General features: G+C 40.0%; 1 protein-coding gene across 1 annotated transcript in view; it reads left to right on the top strand.

Moving 5' to 3' along the window:
- Positions 1-19,742, top strand: part of EPHA6 (EPH receptor A6) — a gene marked incomplete at its 3' end in the record, with an annotated part of 381,057 nt that overhangs the window by 325,453 nt on the left and 35,862 nt on the right. The window contains exons 14-15 of the mRNA XM_082277981.1: positions 2,953-3,010; positions 13,990-14,199. Of these exons, the coding sequence (XP_082134107.1) occupies positions 2,953-3,010; positions 13,990-14,199 (268 nt within the window). The remainder of the gene's footprint in view (positions 1-2,952; positions 3,011-13,989; positions 14,200-19,742) is intronic.

Below are 19,742 nucleotides of genomic sequence, written 5' to 3' on the forward strand. Positions count from 1 at the left end.
CATTTTTGATCCACAGGTGCTCCAAAGACAAACACTGTGCTGGCTAAAAATTCCACTGTCACAGTCCGGCTTGGAATACATAAATAGCTCCAGGGGTACATTAAACTTGTAGCCAAAATCAGGTGGCTTTTATCAAATGCTGTCACACTAAAAACCTGATTAATTCAGAATTTAGGTTTGTGTCCAGGTTAAAGATTTTTGTGTGAGATAATCAAGTGATGGAGCCAGGTTTATTTTCATGGTGTCATGACACATTGTGGTGTCTTGAGACAATCTGAATTTCATTTGAAATTTAGGTAGGATGGCAAGTGATACAGACTGAGTCAGTGGGAAGCTATCAGCCTAAGTGGCTAAATTTATTGCTGATATGCTGATTTTCTGATATACAGCAACCTGATTGAAGGAAAATGCTGCGCTTTTTTGGTGTATTTAGTGCCATTCCTGTGCTGTCAATTGGAAGAGCTGGTTTTGTGTTAAGGCATGTCATTTCAAGTCATTCAAGTTGAGTAGTTTAAAACCTCATTGTCCAGTGAAAAAATACTGAAATCTCTTCTTTAAATCCACAGATAAATGCATATAAACACATTTCATATTACTTTAACCTATCAGCATAGGGTCTGAGCAAAAGCAAGTACAGGTGGGGGTTTTTTGGAGAGAATGTTTTGTGGGAGAATGTAGAAGAATTAATAGTTCCATTTACAAAGTGTGAAAACAATTTGTGTTGAAGGATATGAATCTAAGGGACATAAAAGCTGTAATGACAGCCTGTGAACCTCTAGAGAGCCTTACAGCGTCTGGAAAGTGTAGAGTGCCCAAGGATTACCCACAGGAAACCAGGGGCACTGTTTTAAAGCTCCATTTGTCCTTCCTTTCAAATGCAGATTTTCCATACAGGCATTTTAGTTGTTGATTTACCCAGAAAGAGAAGTTTCTGGGTAACTTCCACCTGACAAAATATGCCATCTGAAAGCCAACTTTACACCCCGATTTATTGAAAAATGCTATTGTCTGCAACAATTCAGAAATTACTACTTGCTTGAGAGGGTTCTGCACAGTGTAAGATTCTCTAGCATCAGGCTGCAGTTTATTTACTTCCCTGGATTACAGGGTTTTCCTTTCATGTGGAGGTGTCAGCCCCCGACAGTAAGGAAATGATAAAGGTAAGGGAATCTAGAGCATTCATGTGCTTGAAACTAAAGAGGCTGGGCTGTACAACCAGTCATCATTAGCAAACTGAACTAAAGGAAACGTAAATTTTTGCAACGCTCTGATCTCTAGGAGCTTAAGAGTGATGTATCTTTTAAGTTTATAACACAAAGCCAGGGTATAACCAATGGGTGCAGATGAATATAATTGCTTTGGTGGGAGATGCACATCAGCAGCTGGGACAAAACATTCAGTTAAAAAGAAAGAAGCTGGTAACTCTTCACACTTCCCAAAGCCTATCCATTAAGGCATCCCAGAATTTTCACACAAAAAAATGTCGTAGTATTGTGACAACACTATGAAGTGTTTTATTCATTGAAGATGTAAACATGAGAGTTGATACAGAAATAATCACAAATTTCATTAGAGGAAATGAGGCAATACTGATAGGAATTACAGAAAGACCAGACTAAGCTGTGTGGAGGGGCATCACCAGGAACCCAAAACTCTGGGTCAGCGTGCTGGGACAAACACAGAAATGGATCTTTTTGAAATTGAAGGTTAACTGTACCAGCACAGGAGAAATACCTGGCTGTGGCCTGTTGTACACTGTGGACAGTTTAATAAACACTTTCACTGTTAACCAAACTGAACAGAAATGAACAGTTGTGCTGGAACAATCCAAATGCACTTCTACACTTTATCAACCTGAGTATTGTGTTTGTTTCTCATCCCCTCAACCAAACAAATCACAACCATAATTTGAGCAGAAGAGGGGAAAAAAGGGATGAAAGAGTCTTCTTTTGGGCTTGCAGAATATTGGCCTGGCTGATGTTGAATTGAGGAGGTGAGATGATGGACTCTCAGTGTCACCACTTGGCATAGCTGTGGTTTCCCACGAACCCCAAAAGAGGTGGCCGTTCCCATGGAAAGAAAGGTCTGCCATTTTAAGACCTTTCACCTCCTTCCTAATCTTACTAACATTCTTCTTCATTAGTTTTTTGTATAGAATGGCTTCTTTGGGATATTAATAATTCTAAACATTGCTGTGCAGCCTGGTTGCCCTTCTCCTGCCAAGCACTTGTAGAGGGGTGGTTTTTCAAAGGGTACCAGCAGTGAGCTGGTATTTAAGTACACAATTTAAAAGTGTGCCTTCAGATTTGGATATCCTTATAAGAAATAAATGTAATGTCTTGTTCTGCTTCAATCTGGATATGGTGCCACCCTGGGACTGTGCTAGTTGAACAAAACCTTGCTTTGAGTAACACTGTGTATATTTTATGTATTTACAAACATATGAACTCAGAGTTTTGCTGGATTATACACACCCCATCTAGGAAATCTAGAAGAGCTTTTTTGGTGACACCCCATTCTATCTGTCTCCTCTGTTCCTAAGTCACTGAGATGTTTTTCTTTGAGAGGAAAATTATGACCCTCAGTTTGTAATTACTTGGACATGGCTTATGAATATTTGGGTTTTACCTTAATTCAGATATAGTCCAAAATATGGCACAGCAAGTTTTGCTATTTGGATATAGCAGGCTCTTCTTCGATCATTTTTAAGGGAGAATACACCAAAGTGAATGATGTGCATTCAGCTAATCCAGTAAAAAAAAAAAAAAGATAAGGATAGTAAATAATTCTTAAAGAGTAACACAGGGAATTGTGTTTGTGATATAAAGGAGAATTTTGGAAATATTTTACATATTTAGCTACTGTGAATAACCTCTGCAGAACATCTAGAATTATAAAAGCCCCATAATATATTTATAATCCTAATGTGTTTCTTTGCTGTTTTGCAGGCAGACCAGTAATGATTGTAGTTGAATACATGGAGAATGGATCCCTTGACTCCTTCCTGCGGGTGAGGTGCCATTTTCTGATGACATTTGAATAAGACACCGTTCTAGGTTAAGATTTTAAATCATTTATCACAAATTAATTTCTACATAATGTTATTCATGGATTTTTAGTGAAGAATAGAAGCCTTTTCCCCAGGGTACATTTCTGAGGTACAGTAATACATTAGAGCATGGCTGGAAAAAAAGAAGATTTAAACTTGAGAATATAATTGATTTCTTCTACAAAAGTAGTTCCTGTATTTAGCAAAATGTATTTCAAATTGTGTTGTTGTGAAAGAAAAGATAAATTGAAGCATAAATGCCTGGCCTTATGGAAGTGGTTCATTTTTCTCAATCACCTTCAAAAATACTCTGTTACAATTTTTTTGGTTGGTGAAGCATAGAACATACTCAGTAATTGATTTATAATATTTATGGCTACTTGCATTTAACAAATTGAATTAGAAAACAGTTCATGGGTGAAATGTCCTGGCATTAATTAACCCCCAAAGGTCCTTAGTAAACATTAAAGAAGGGCTAAAGAAAATGTGAGTAATATGCTGGCAAATTGTATTTAATTCTTCTTAGAAAAGTAAAAGGAAAGGATGACTCCCTCTGTGAGCTAAACTTACCCTAAAATAGTCTCTTTTTGAACAGAACCCCTGGAAATGCTCCAGAGGCCCACTGACCTAAGACCTTGTGTGAATAATTTTAATGTCAAGTATTTCAGATTTGTCTTAAAAAGTAAACACCAGCTCTCAGTAGCTCACTGCCTTGCCATTTCCATCCTGCAGAATGGTAAATCTGGGGTTGTGGGAAGTCCCAAGGGCTTGGAAACTTGTTTGAAAGGGTACCCCAAAGGAGAGATGTTCAGCAGGGAGCTGTGGAAATACTGGCATGAAAATCTTGGTGATGGTGATTGAAGGATGCTTTGGTAGCAGGAAGAAGGACCTGGTAAGAGGAAAAAGTGAATAAGCAGGAGTGAAAAAGCAGGAGTGAAAAGCACCCAGCACTTTAGAAAGAAGATGTACATGAGAGGGGAGAAAGTCATGCAGGCAGTACTTTTGGGAAGAGGGGGAGCAAAAAGAGAAGAGCATTTGGAACAAAGGATACAACCCTGAGAGTACAGCAGAGCCATTGCCACAGATACCTGTAGACACTGATTCTCCTTTCTTTTGGTTTTGATTATTCCATTGTAATTTTTCTCTAACATTTCTTGTTGTCCTCTTCACCGACTCTCCCAAATAATTTTTCATTTTCCATTGTCAAGACACCTAAAAGATACTTATTGTGTTGTCAGAAACACACCAGCACCACAGTTTCTTGTGAGAATATGCTGATTTCTCAAAATCAAGCTATTTTTACGGAACGTTTAATATCATCCATGTCTTAGATGCTGGGTAGTTTTTAAAAATTACTCCCTTTTCCTTTCTGGCTCATCTCTCTGTCCATCTGCAGCAGAGGGACTGCCACTGATTTGAGTAGCAGCTTCCCTGCTCTGTAATTTTTCAGCAGTGCCCCAGGAAGATGTGTCTGGTGATCTGAAACATTGTTCTCTGTGTGTGTGTGTGCAGAATTTCATGGAAGAGAATAGAACCAAGTCCTGAAATAATTCATGAGAGAGAATTACCTTCCTCTGAATGGCTCTGTGTGATATCTATATCCCACGTTTATTTCACATGCATTCATTTATCAGAACAGTTACTACTTATTACGATACTTTAATAGAAAGTGGCATCAGCAGAATTACAATGTTACTGTGGAGCAATGCTTCCCATATTGCATTGGATATATCTGGAAGCAGAACTTCTGGGGGGGGAAATGTGAGCTAATAATTTCTGCAGCTGTTTTTCATGTATGTTATTTTACAGCTTCAATTCACGCTTCAGATTTGGGTTATTCTTCTAAAATGCTTTTTAAATGTACTTTAGATAATATTCAACATCCCAAAGCACTGTAGATATATGTCAGCATTTCTGTTTAATAATTAGGAGAGCAAATGGCTGCAAAGTAACCTATTTAAAAAGAAATCCAGCTGCTTCATTACTAATAGTTGTTTCCTGCAGATATAAGTCCACAATTTTAAAAGCTTTTGTGAAGATACAAAGAAGCAGAGAGGCTTTATCTTTAGCAATCCTAGTGAAAGGCATTCAGTGACTATAACAAATGTTGTGGGATTTGGAAGGGCTTATAAGACAGTCTGTCTTTCTTATTATTTAAAGGAATCAATTGTTCCAGTGCAAAGTGTTTTTACTCAGAGGAGAAAGAAGTCCATTTCTCACCATAAGAAATACTTCCCAACATACCACAGCCGGCAAAAATTCCCAAGTACATCACTCCATCTGTGTTTCTCCAAAAGCCAGCAAAAATGGGTCAGTCTTACAAATTCAAAGTGAGATTCTGTGGTGAACCATATGAGGGTATTCCAGAGGAAGAATTCCATTTGCCATCACCCTCCTCACAGCCATGGTGGGATATTTGCTTTCATGCCAGTACAGATTGTGCCGTGAATCAGAAGCCTCCCCCCAGCCTTTAATCTTTCACCCCTAAAATCTTAACAGCCTTTACTTCCTTGCTTTTCAGAGAGCAGTGTCCACTTTCTGCTATTTGTATGGATTTAACAGCAAGCTGGGCTGAATTATGTCTTCCCCACCCCACAAAATATCCTGTATGCCAGCTGCTAACTCTGAGCTTTTGGGTAAAAAACATTGGCATGGATTTGCAATATGAAGCTGCTTCAGAGATAGTCTAGTGGGAAGGCATCAGCTAATTAGAACCAATTTTGTAAGATGATGGTAATTAATTTCAGTGATTGTGTATCATCAGACATCCTAAATTGCTGGATACACTTGACACTGAGTTTTCCTCAGAAATACTGCATTATTTTCGCAATTATATAAAACTCATTTACAAAAGATGGAACTTAGTTTTTTGTAGTGTTGTTTGGGATTTTTTTATCATATGAGATTGAGACATGTAGGTTAATCATATACAAAAGTATACCCGAAATTTTCTATCAATAAAGTAGTTGTCTGCCCAGAAATGAGGTTCATGTGGCTTCATTTCTGGTAACACTTGGAGAGATTTCTCTGAAAAAGGATGTGGGTTTCTAGCTGAGTATTTCCTCAGGGGCTAGAAGCCTCTTTCAGCATTACACCAACAACTTCCAGACAGAGGAAATCCGTGCTTGGAAAGAAAGTGGCTGACCTTTGGGAATTGAGGAGACCCAGGTAAAATTTCCTGTTACAAGCTTCACACACAGACTTCGGATGGGGCTCATTGTCGTTATGTTTTAGCACCTGCCTGTGTCATGGAGATCTCAGCAATCACTTACTCTGCAGGCACATGAGGCAAATTATAAAGGCAAGAAGGGTTGAAAGGGCAGCTCTCTGTATTGATAGAAAGATGTTAGTGATAAGACAGACTAGGTGCAGTCAGATGTGTTTGCTCGGGCTTGTTGTTACAGGCTGCAGAAGATACGACAAGAAAGACAACCAGGAGAGATGCATAATAACCACAAACAACAACCAGAAAAAAGCTGAAAACCCACAAAACCTTGTTAGCAAGCAGTCTGGCAGTTTGCCATTGCTGTGGGTTGGAGATGATTGCAATAATTCCTACAAAAGTCCTTTCCCCTAGGTTGGTCTTTTCACCCCACCACACCGATCCCCATGCAGCCCACTCTCTAAGCCTGTGCCTCACAGATTCATGGGGTTATTCAGATTCAAATCTCATCTGCTCCCTTTTGTTTTCAGAGCTCCATTTAAGGCGTCATTCTTGGATGAATCCAAATAATTGGATTTAGCATCACATGGACAGGAGCAGGGTGATTAGGAGATGAGGTGGCTTCTTGAGAAGAATGATACCTGCAGAGCTCTATGCTGGCTGTGGTCTCTGCTCACCTCCTCGTGCATCAGGCAGTGTGGGCATGGATTTAAACACAGAAAAGGAACATGTCTGGAAGCTGCCTTTTGGAGGAGGTTTGTGTTGGCTACACAGAATCATGTAAAATGGACCAAAAAATATCACCTGAATACTGAATTCTTTCATACTTTCCTGCAGCTACAGACTACCAGAGCTTTGTTCCTGCTCAGCGTCCAAGGTGTGCTGAATAGACAGAGGTATTTAGGTTTGAAAGATGCTCCAGTCTTCCCCAGTTTTGTGAATCTCAGAGCTGTAAAAGGAAGCGATGCATTTACCTGGGATAATCACAGCAGCACCTTTGTGCTTGCCATTGTAATTCTCCTCCTCCTACCCAAAAGCTGGTGCTGATATATTTCCATTTGCTTCAGAAAATTAAAATACTTGTTGAAAAAAGTTAGATTTATATACAGGCAAGCATAGTAAGTGGAAATGCTGCCACACATATATTTTTATTTCAGAGAGTCTGTAAGAAATTTGCTTAATTGCCTTAGAGCCCCAACTGCAGCATACTGTACAGCAAATGAAACCCTGGAATTCAGCTTCAAGTTTTAATCCCTCGAGGCTGGCCTAGCAGAGGCTAAGATAAGTGTTACTAGATGGAGAAAATATTATGATATAGTGCTCTTTCTTGCAGTAATCGTTATGAAGTTATTCTCAGAGCAGCTTTGCCATCACACTCACCCTTTTTTCAGTTTAGATGCTCTGGCAGACACATCTAGCAAGTTCAGGGGAAAGGGAGAGAAGATAAAAATGAACACTTGTAGCAAAGTCTATGAAACAATGTAGTAAAGTGTGTGTTGTATATCCATCTAACATGGCCTCCCCAGACAGAGTAAGCTGTGAGGAAGAGAAGCCAGATGGTCTTTTCTAAGTTTAATGGCTCCTGTTATTATTTATCTGCATTCAGAGAGGCAACAACCTTGGTGCTCATAACTAATATTCCCTCTTTTGCTTTCCCACGCAGCATTCATGTGCACTTTAATTTATTGGAGGCACTTTCCTTTCCTGGCAGGATAAAGGTGGCATTTTGCTTTCAAAAATCAGTCTGTAAAATAGAAAACCTGCACTGTAAACCTGGAAACTGCTGATATAATTTTTTTTTTTTTTTTACCAAAATCAGACTGAGCAATTAGAAAGTGAATTTGAAAGATTGCATTACCTTACCAGTGAAATTGTAAGCAACATGTATTGAAGTGATCTAAGATTGCACTGAGAAGCTGTCACTGATGCTACAGAGCCAGCATTTGTTCTCAAGCAATGTTTTACCCTGCTAAAAGGACACATAAGCAGCATTTCTGATGCTGCTGTGAGAAGTTCATTTAGAAATGCTGGGGATTTCTAATATGTAGATTTTCTTACTTACACATTAAATACCATAATATTCTTAGTGCTGAGCAACAGGAAATTTATTACAAACTGTCTTACATTAGAAGGCAAAAAGAATTTGATAGGTTATGTGGACTCTTTCAGTGTGCTCTTTACCTTTGTGAATTTGTCAGTAATGGGAAATCAGAAGATCAGAACAGAGCCAGTGTCTTTTAGATGAAGGGATTTTGAATGTCTTTTAAAAGAGAGGAAAAAAGAAGCCAAGAAATTACAAGCCAGTCAGCTTAATGTCAACTTCTGTAAGATTTCTGGAACAAATTATCAAACAACGTCTAAGCATCTTAAAGATAACAGGGAGATAAGTGTGAGCTAACCTGGATTTGTCAAGAACTAATTCTGTCAAACAGATCTGGTTTCCTTTTGTAGCAGGGCGCAGGCTTTGTGGCTGAGGGAGAAGCAGTTGATCTTGTAAACTTTGGCTTTAGTAAGGCTTTAAAACTCTCTCACATGAGATCCTTGTGAGCAGGAAGAGAAATGTGGTCTTCATGAAATTTCTGCTGTATCGGCTACATCCTGTGTGGAGGGAATGGAATTTGAATGGAAAGATGTATGAAGTAGGGCTGTTCTGCACTCTGTGTTTCCCCAGATTTTTTTTTAACTTCTGGACACTGCAACTAAACTATGAAATTTTCAGGCAATACAAAGCTGAGAAGGAACACAGGCTGTCAGCACGGTAGAGCTAGGATTTAAAATCATCACAACAAATTTAAGAAATAATTTAGTAACTAATTAGCTTAAAATTAATTAGAAATATGTAAAGACAAGGGCATGATACTCCACTGTGGCTGGAATAATCAGCTATAGAGTAGAGGACAGAAAATGCCTGTTCAGACAGAAGTCTGATGAAAGAAATTACTGTAGAAATTGGGGTAGGTCAGGGGCATTTGCATTGCTGTGACAAATGCAAACAGCAAATACCACCATGGAATTGACAAATAGGAGTTTCCCCTGCAAGGTCTGTGAAGTGTTTTTTTTCCTCTCTGCTTCACACTGGCAAGGCCTCGGAGTACTGCCTTGTTTGCACCTCAGTTTTTCAGGAACTGCATGGAGTGGTTGGGCAGAGTCCACAATAAAATCAAAATGAAAAGTAGCCAAGGAAATGAGATCTGTGGACTGAACCAGTGTGAAGCCCAAAGAAAAGGGCAGGAGAGATATTTAGTCTTGGTGGGCATAAAAAACAGTTGCAAAGAGGAATTGAAATCTGTGCCAGTCCAAGTGCCAGGCTCAAGGGAGGCACCTTATATAAAGTATGGTATAAAGTGGACAGAATAAGAAATAATGGCCCTAGTGGTATTCAAGTGCAGGTTATAAAAGCATGTCAGGAATGACACAGGGTGAGAGATGATTTGTTCCCTGCTCAAACCCTTCCAGGTCTGTGATTCTGTGACAGCTGTGTTCCAGTGCACCAAAGTGGGCAGGGACCCCTGGTTATTCCAGGGCATCCCTTTCCTGCTGTAGCTGCGTGAGGAAAGCAGGGCCACAGGTCACAGGGCTGCTCTTGCTGTGCCTCCAGATCAGAGGGTGGTTATTGCACCTCATAATAACCTTTGGAAGGGCTTCATCTTGCAAATACTTCTTAATAATAAAAAGATTACCCATATTTTTAATGGTTGAAGAGTCACTTAGATTCTCACGTAGGATCTCATTAGCATTTAAAATGAACTAAAGTAATTATATTTAATTGAATTAAAGGAACCTATTAATAATAATTAAGTCTGCATGGAACTCTGTCAACAGTTGAATAAAGAAGAAATTATCAGTTGACCTCATTTAGTACCAAAAATATAAACTTTAGTGTGATACACATGATAGTTTGAAGCATGAGTTACACTTCGAAGAAACACCAAGCTGCTACTTGAATTTTGGAAGATTTATCAGGACAAAGTTCTACCATTTACTTTGCACAGTAAAACTGTAACAATAAATGCACAGCAAAAACTGCGTCTTTCACACAGTGACCAGTAGGAACCGTCAGTGGTGAATATGATCTAGGTTAGACAAAGAAACACCATTTTCAATGCTGCTCTCCACCTAAAATGAGATCTAAATAATCTGCAATAAAATATTTAGACCTGTAGCAATCAAATCCTGCACAGAGGATAAAGGCCTAAAAGTGTTCTGACTCATTTGGCAAATAAAGAAGTGGATTTTGGAATAGATGGAACTCCAGAAACAATACAGAAAAATCCAGTGGCTACACCTCCAAAAGGTTACTGGGCAGTGAAATAAATAGAAACCTTCTGAAGAAGAAAAATTCCAGGGGCTTGTAGAAAAGCACTAAACTGGGCACTGGAGCTGAAAACTGGAGAGCAAAATACAATGAAACTCTGGATATCCTCTTTCCTCCCTTCCAGTAACTGACCCTCTTCACCAGCCCATTATATGTCAGTGCTCTTGAAAGTTCTGTAACAGTAGGAGAATATTTCACTTACATAAGCTTTTCAAAAGCAAACTGTAGCTGAATAGCAATCACATTTTCAGGGCTTCAAAAATGCAAGAGTAACTGCTCAGATATTGCATCTATACCCAGCTGTTGAGAAAAGTTAGTTTAGCAAAGCCATCAAAGCTTGATTAAAATTTAATGGGATGATAGGATAAATGTGGTGAGCCCACTGAGGTCTGAATTGCTGCCAGTATTGATTAACACCCTTAACAGCCCAGTGGGAATCCTATCAAAAACATATTTCAAATCTAAGCTATGGGAATCAGAATAAAGCCCTGGGTAACAACCATCCTATCGGTCAGATGAGTGTTTTATTTCCCCATATGACAAGTGAATGAAACAAGATAGTGGAAAGTTGCCAAAGGATTGTACCTGGGGACTTAAAAAATGCTGAAGATAGGAGGTCAGATTCTAACTGCTATAATTTCATCAACCTAGTTGAATTTTCCAAAGGTTAAATATAGCCCATAGTCTGTATCCAGATCAGCTTACATCAAAAAAAAAAAAAATTTGATGCATTGAAAGATAACAGTTTATAGATTGTAAGGGGATACAGCTGGCATGGAAACCGATGCAGAAGTGATTACAAAGAGACTTGATTGAGAAAAGACTGTTCTGCTGACAGTAAAAATGTTGTCGTTCCAACTGCAAGGCTGGCAGTGAAAAAATATAAAACCAAGCATGAGAAAAGAGAGAGGAGAGCAGACGCAGTAGAGGATTCTGAGAAATACAAAGAGGGAGAAGGAGGACAGAATAAAATTGCAGCTGGTACATTAGCAGGTCTGTCATTTCTTTAAAGGTGAAGATAAGAAGCTTTAACTTTTTGTGTCAAGGCAGAAGCCCAGAGAAATTTGAAAGAAGGAAAAAGAGAGAATGGCAAAAGCATGAGATTGTTTTAAACTCAGGCATTACTGCTCTACTGGTAAGGCAAGTACTGAGACTTGGAAAGAGCAGAAAAAAGGGTATGTTTTATGAAAAATCAGCCAAGCATGGTCTAGATTTGAAAGAGCAGAAATTAAAAAAGGAAGGAATGAATGCTTGCAATCCAAGAGGGCAAAAGGTTAAGGGAGGTGCTGCAGATGACTCTGAGGTTTGTTGAAAGAATGGCGCTGTTAAGGAAGATAAGGAGGAGGTAGAAATCTACAGTTTTGAGAGGTTGCTTTAGTTTGGTGCTTTGTTGTTGGGGTAGAGAGGGGCTTGAATGGTCATTTTGCAAAAGTCAGGTACTGACACTTTTTTCCAAATCCTAATTCTACAGTTACCTGAAAAGAGTAATCCATACATGGTAAATGTGAAGAGTATTAACTGTTGGCAACCAGCTTTGTCATTTTTGAATCAACTGAACAATTAGAATTACTAAATAAAAGGCAAAATTCAAATCCCATGCGGTTTCATTACAAAAATATTGAGTTAATGTCCTTCCTTTACAGGAAGCAGCTTAAAGTAGTTAAAAATATAATCTTTTGTCTTTCTTTGCTTAATTGCTGGATGGAATGAGTTTATTTAAAGCACCTGTCACTGGTAATTTGGGACTCATTACAACTGTGTCTGGACCCTCTGCTCAATGTCCTGTGCAGAACCAGCTGCTCACAGGTGGCCTTGATGGAGACGACAAGGGAGAGTGTGGCCTGATTGCTTGGGGAGATCTGCTTCCACTTTTGTGTGGAGGTTTTAGAGACAGAAAGGCTTTACTTCCCTGATACAAGGCACTGACACATTCAAAGGGGAAAAATTGCTCTGAATCAGTTGTATATAGCTGGTTTCAAAGAATTGTCCTTAAATGTGCTTTATTGGCACGTGGCTGTGGTGTTCAGCCACTGATGGAAGCATGACTCCTTAAATATAAATCTTGCTGGGCAGTATAATAGGGCTGTGAGGTTTTCTAGCTGACAAGGTGTGTTGGTATCTTCCTTTTACCATTTTCTTTCTGGTTTTTGTCTTAGTCTTTAAATGTTCATATCCTGACTAGCTGGATATAGGTACCCCAAATCATTGAATCATTATGGAAATGCTGAAATACTTTGCTGACCAGGGATAAAGCTAAGCGTATCCATACAGTTCAGCCTGTTGCTTTGGTGAATCTAAAGAATTGGCTGAACTTCCTGTAAGCTTCTTCCCTATAAAAATCATCTTGTTTAAATGCATGAGCTAAGCAGTAGAAATGTCCTGAATGCTGATCCGAATTTGCTATTTGTCTGTAGCCCAATGCTGAAAGTGTTGAAAGAGAAAATGGAAAGTTAACTTGTTTGCAGGAGTTGTTGGCTTTTGTTTGGCTGTTCCTGCTAACATAAAAATCCTGGCTCACGGAATAATCCACGAGAAGCTAAATGTCTGCCAGTTGAGGTCACAAAAATACTCCTGCAAGCAGTCTGCTGTGAATGGTAGGTAGGGCAGGCCTAAACAAGGCAAAGAGCCTGTAATCACATTTCTGTGCATGCACTCCCTTGGTCCCCACTGCCATTCAGGAGCTGTCTGATGCAGGACAAAAAGAAGTGTTCACTTTAATACTGCAGATGGAGAAACTGAGGCCCAGCAAGGTTGCCCAGCTGAGCAAGCACAGTTAATGACATAACTCTGATTTACATGTTCAACTCCAGGACATTTCAGAAGGTGCTAAGCAGTTTAATGCATTCATGGGTCTGAGCTTAACCCTAATCAGCTAGGAAGATTTTGGGAAAGCTACATAACCCTTGAATTTCACCCCAAATCTCCTTTTAAATCTAGTGTTCAGAGATTAGGTTTTAGGTGCACAACAAGCATGAGCTAAAGCCTCAGACTTTTTTCAGGTTATTTTGGGATTTTTTTTTTAAACAAACAAATCCTCCCAAAAAAAAAAAAAAAAAATAAAAAACATAAAAGTGAGGTAGCAACAGTACCCTAATGCAGACAATCAAGGCTGAGACAATAAAAAGAGGGGTTTTTGTTTCCTGAGGCCATGGAGTAATAGGTGAAGATTTTTGTGTCCTTTCTTGTACTAAAAATAGTGTTGGGGGAAGGCATTCATGGTAACCAAGTATGAAAGAAATTAAATGTTGTCAGTGGGAAGATTGTGAAAATGTGTAGGAAAGGGGGATAAGCTGCACAATGAGAGATGGGATGCACTGCCAGCCAATTTAAGTAGTTGAAAAAACAAGCTTGCAGTGGGCAGCTTGGCTGGATGGGTGACAAAAGTATTTTAAATAAGAGCTGTGGTTAAGATCACTAGAATGAAACAAATAGGAAGTAGCTGTGCTGTTTCTTCCCTTGCAGAAGCACGATGGGCACTTCACAGTGATCCAGCTGGTTGGGATGCTGCGGGGGATTGCCTCTGGCATGAAGTACCTGTCGGACATGGGCTACGTCCACCGGGACCTGGCAGCGCGGAACATCCTGGTCAACAGCAACCTCATGTGCAAAGTCTCCGATTTTGGCTTGTCACGGGTGCTGGAGGACGACCCTGAAGCCGCCTACACCACAAGTGTGAGTTTGTCTTATCTCATTTGAACAGCTGATTGCCTGGTGCCTCTTGTATTCCAGCTGCAGATTTGTCTGTGCTATAGGAAGAACAGTTGGAATTATTGGCTTTGTTCCCTTCTGCTTCAGTCATGTGATTCAGTAAACACACTAGCTATGCTAAGGGAAGTTGTTTTGATTTTTGGCTAAGGGATGTGTAATAAACTTTGGAAAAGTTTATTTTAAGTGTAAGTGGGAGGCCTTTTTCATTCTTCTTTGCATTTTGTGTTTGGTTTTGTTGGCTGTGGAGGGTCTTTTTCCATGTTGTTTCCTCTTCTGGTAATTTGTGTTCATTTACAAGGATATGTTTGTAAAAGAGAGAGATGGGAGAGGAAAGAACCTTACCAGCTTCACTGTTGGAAGCATGCTGTTAAGCCTTCCATTCATACATTAAAATTTAATTTTTATTTCACTGAAATTTACCTTCTAGCTGGACATGTAGGACCTTCCTTGCATGGTTTAAGTCTCAGTTCATTAATGCTTAATCCCTTATGTGATGCAAGTAAGTTGTTATAATGGCAAATGGGGTTTGGTGAGAGGTTTGGGGATGGGTTTTTTTGGTTTATGGTGGTGTAGGGGGATTCCAGTGAAGTGAAAACTTCTTGAACGTGAAAAGGCTTGTTCAAATGTGACCATTGTTCAACTAAGTCCCAATATAGCATTTTCTCCTGATACCAAAATGTTCAACTACATTTCAGTTCCAATTTTTATCACAACATTAAGAATTAGCTAATTATAAGCTGATTTTTTTAGTAACTTTCATATCTATCATTGAAACTATTTCAGAGCCAGAGTGCATGCTCATTACTACTCTCACAAAATGTGCAGAATTTGTATATTCCCGTGATAGGGCACAGTGACAGAATTCTAATAGAGAAGATGAATGAGCATTAAATAACTTATTTCACCTTTTTTTCTATTACACTTTAAAAAGTGATGTACGGCCAAAATAAGGAACTCATCTAATTTCTCTGTACTGCAGTAAGTACTGTGGTGCATCTACTGAATTTAATGTAGATGTTGTAATGGGATTATAGACCCTGTATATTTATATATGTAGAATATATGTTTACTTTTCATTTAGGCCTAAAATAGAGGTGTTCTGATCATTTTCCTGCAACTCCCATTTCTTAGAAGTTCTATACAGAACTGCAAGCTGACTTGGAGGAAAACAAGTAACTTTGCAAGGTTTTCTCTTGGTTTTAATATGCAAGCTGGGGAAAAAAAGAGCCCAGATTTTACTTTATAGCAGAGATGTCCTTCATTTAGTTCTCAAAACCTCTCTTGCTTCACACTGCTTCTTAGTACGGGGCTTGAAAGGGAAAATAAACATCGCTGCAGCTTAACACGTTCTCACATGAGGGCTGAGCCTTGCTAATTGCCCGTGTGAGCGAGCTCCGCTGGCACCGAGTGCCCCAGTGACAGGAGTCGAGTGACAGTCTCAGCTCTGAGCCTGGGCTAATGGGCCCAGCTGGCGCGAGGCACTGGGAGTGGCCAGGCAGCCTCTCCCCCAGTGACATGCAGGAAAGATCCCAAATGGTAAACAGAGGCTTCAGCCAGTATTTATCCTGTAATTTTCTCCTGGATCCCGACAAGGAACAATTAGTTTTATAGAGTAGTTAGTGCCTGTCCTTTTCATCATGGCTAGAGCTGCTTTTAATCAAGAAATGCTGTGCTGTAAAAAAAGAAAATCAGTGCCATGACATATTCCTTTTTTCCTTTATCTGTGCTGAAGGACTTCCTTGAAACGTAGGACAGGCTCTGATGAAATGCTTCCTGTTTTCCTGTTGGTTCACCCAGCTGCTTAACATGAGAGCCTGTTTGTAGGTGTAGAACCTCAGAAATGCCTCAGAGCCACTGCTGCAACCTGCCAAGGCTGCAGCCTGGTGCTGAACTACCAAATCCTGTCGAGCAGGTACCTAGAGCATGTCCAGCAGGAGGGGATATCACAGAGGCTGATGGCCAGTGGCAGGTCCCTGTGTCAGCCAGACACCCAAGGTGAATCTGTTTTGACCATGAACCCACCAAAGAAGATCAAAAAGCTTTGAAACTAAGGTGAGGAAAATGCTATGTACCATTATTATGAACTAGAAACTTTGTAAACAGGAAGGATTCAAAGCAACAGACTCAGGTATAAGGGAAATGAAAAGCATTTCAAATCACTCATTCCTTCAACTCCAGCTTTCCTGTCCTTGCAAGTGGGTCCTCACACACTGACTCTGTTAGTCATTGTGGCAGAGCCTGCCCAGTTCCTTCTGTCACTTCTGGTCCTTGGGAAATGTCCTTCCCTCATTCCTGAGGGCAGACTGACAGCTGCAATCCATGTTCCATGTTACACTCACTCTCTATGAACTGGGGATAGCCACGTTTCTGTGGGATGCTCTTGCCTTCCATAGACTCCGTCCTCGGGGTCCTGCTCCCCTCAAGCAAGGCCAGCAGATTTCTCTGTAGGACTGCTCAGCAGGAAGTCAAAAAGCCCTGTCAGTTTTTAAAAGGACTCAGCACAGCTCTGACCAAAGTGGGGTGAGGACTGAAAGAGGGAGAGATTTGTCACAATGGCTGTGGAAGACTCAGGGAAGACTTTCACCCCTTTAGGAGTCTTTCATGGTAACAGAAGGGACTAGAACCCTACACTGGGTGCCAAATCCTCTTGCAGCTCTCACTGCCCATCATTTTGGCATTGACCTTTTTTTCTCCCTCATGACCATCTTCCCATCATCAGGCCATGTGTATTACTAGAGGATTTTATAGCCTCTCTTTAGTTCCATATGGTGCTTTTGCCATGTGAAGGTTAAACCCTCAGTGTTCTCTCAAAGATTCTGGTGTTTTTAGGATTCATGTTTTCTCTCCACAGAGATTTTTATTGATAACAGCCCAGTACCTGTAACTGCAGGAAATCCACAGAGTGGGTCTGCATATTGAATAGTGGTATTTTTAGCCTCGCATCTCTCAGTACAGCACTGTCAGTACTCAGAGGAAACTGATTATTTTATCTTCCCCTTTTTGTCTTAGTCCCGGTGTCAGAAATTGAATGGTACAATTGGATGTTTTCTTTGGGAATGATCTACAATGCAATGTAAGCCAAAAATAGACTTTTATATCTATGATGCAGTGGTCAATACTGTGTGAATGTATTTTTTTTGTCTTCCAGCCTGTTGAGACAAGGATGTAAATATGTCTTTCAAAGGGTTTTTCGGAAATAAGATATTGATTCCTGTTTGTTACCCGGAATCACAAATTTTACAGCAAGATACAATTTTAGAATAGAAAGGAGGAATTAAAAGCCAGGAACATTTGACTGCAAATCTTTGTGTTCCAGATTGATCAGGAAAAGATGAGGCAAACTTTGGGATAACTCAGTACTACGAGAGTTTTGCTATTGGAGACAAAACTTTCATTTTTAGTAGTGGTTTCCAAGGCAACAATTAGTCATAAAAAGGCATTTATAGTATATAAACAAGCACTTCTGTCAATACAGAGGACATCCAGGCTCTTGCATCCCTGCTTTTAGATAGAATGTGTTAGATGTTGTAGATTCATTTGGTTTAAAACATAGTCAGGGTTCGTATTTCAAAATGAACCACATGGCCCCACAAAAACTCATTACATGTAGCAAAATATTTATAATCAGAGAAGAATCTGTGGCACTACTCTAAAAAGGACCAAACCAGTATTTCTCTTAGCGGTGACACCCTAATAGTCTGCATTAAATCTGATTTTTAGTCACACAAAAAGCTGCTGCAAACAGAATTATATAATAGATAAAGAAATGTATTCTAGATTTTTTTAATCAGTTTTATTTCTGAATTCAGCCTTAATATATGAAATATTTTATTATTTCCATAATGGTAGTTAGAAAATTGATTTACTGCACTGCATTTCCTGAATCACTTTGTAAACTTTATGGATCTGATTCTTCTCCAGCCAGGTGGCTGAAATACCCCATCCAGGAAGATTTCAGACTCATTAGATTTATTAGAGGAGCAAAGCAAGTAGCAGAACGTGGGGGGGATCAGGATGATACCTTCATAGTTTTTTGCTTTGTTATATAATTTCCACATTGGAAGACACTTTCAGTTTTCCCTCACTGGTACATAAGTAACAGGTTTGGGGAGAGAAGGTTCAATTTGCTAAAAAGTAAAACAAGATGCAAATGATTTTCCAATTAATTTGGGATGTTAAGCAATAGTTTCTGAACAAGCTCTGTGCTATTGCAAGCACATTGCCTAGGTATTTACTTTAAGGATCAAATTAATCATGGACCATAGAGTAAAATGGTTATTGGCAGCCATTGAGAAAAAGCTGTGTCCTGCAAAGGTCTGCATTAACCTGTTTTCTTGGAAACTCACTGGTGACATAAAGTTGAGCACAAATGTTGTCAACTCTTTAACTCTGTGTGTGACACACTGTGAAGGATCTGGAGCACAAGTCTGATGAGGAGCAGCTGAGGGAGCTGGGGGCGCTCAGCCTGGAGAAAAGGAGGCTCAGGGGGGACCTTATCGCTCTCTACAACTCCCTGAAAGGAGCCAGGTGGGGTTCAGCCTCTTCTCCTGGTATTGAATGACACATTGAGAGGACACATCCTCAAGTGGCTCCAGGAGAGGTTTAGATTGGATATTAGAAAAAAAAAATATCCTTTCAAGGCCCCAGTGTGAGATTATAATATTATTTTCCTGGCTAGAGCTACAGACCTCAATGGGATCCCAAAGGGTGGTCTTTGGATAAGTCACTCAGTACCATCCTGCCTCATCAGGATTATTGTGCTCTTGTGCAGACATCCAGCTGCTGGCAGCTGCTGCCAGTCCCCAGATACTGCATGTCCCTGCTCTTAGCTGGGCACCCCCCTGCTGAGGGGAAAGGTTTGCTTTTAACTGCAGCAGAACAGTAGGAATTACTCTAGTGGGACTCTGGCACTAACATAAATATTTTGAAGTAGTGAGTTAATAGCTCAGAATGTGGGCGAGAAGCAAGTTAATAAGAGCTGTGCTGATGTGCTCAGCCCACACCAGGTGTGAGAATTGCAGTAACTGGTTTTAAAGTGGGTGATGGGATTCCTTTCCAGTGGTGGTGAGATGAGCCACCTTCCCATGAGTTCCAGCTTCAGCTGGATTCATTCCCTGCTCTCAGAGGATGCCTGGGGTTGGAGACCCTGCACGTCCCTTCTTGAAGCCTCTGTCATCTGTCATGGTGACCTGGACAAAGAGCATGCTCAGGTTGTGCCCAAGGACAAGTAGCCAAAGGAAGGAGTGTCTCGGAAAAAGACTTCTTGCCTTTTGGGCTCTACCAGTGTGAGGTGTGATGAATTTTAATTAGTAGCTGTGTGTTTAAAAGGAACAGAAACCCCAAACTGAGTCATTCAATGTAAGTTGTGGTGCTTCCTGTTTACTAGGGTTGTTTGTAGCGGCCCTGAAGATGAAAATATGTCTGTGACAAAATTTAAACAGTTGAAAACATTCATTTTTAAATTCTCTCTTTGGTTTTTATCCAGCTGTGATGCCAAATTCATCTAA

This window comes from Coloeus monedula (assembly GCF_965178545.1).
Source record: "Coloeus monedula genome assembly, chromosome: 3".
In the NCBI taxonomy this organism is placed as follows: domain Eukaryota; kingdom Metazoa; phylum Chordata; class Aves; order Passeriformes; family Corvidae; genus Coloeus; species Coloeus monedula.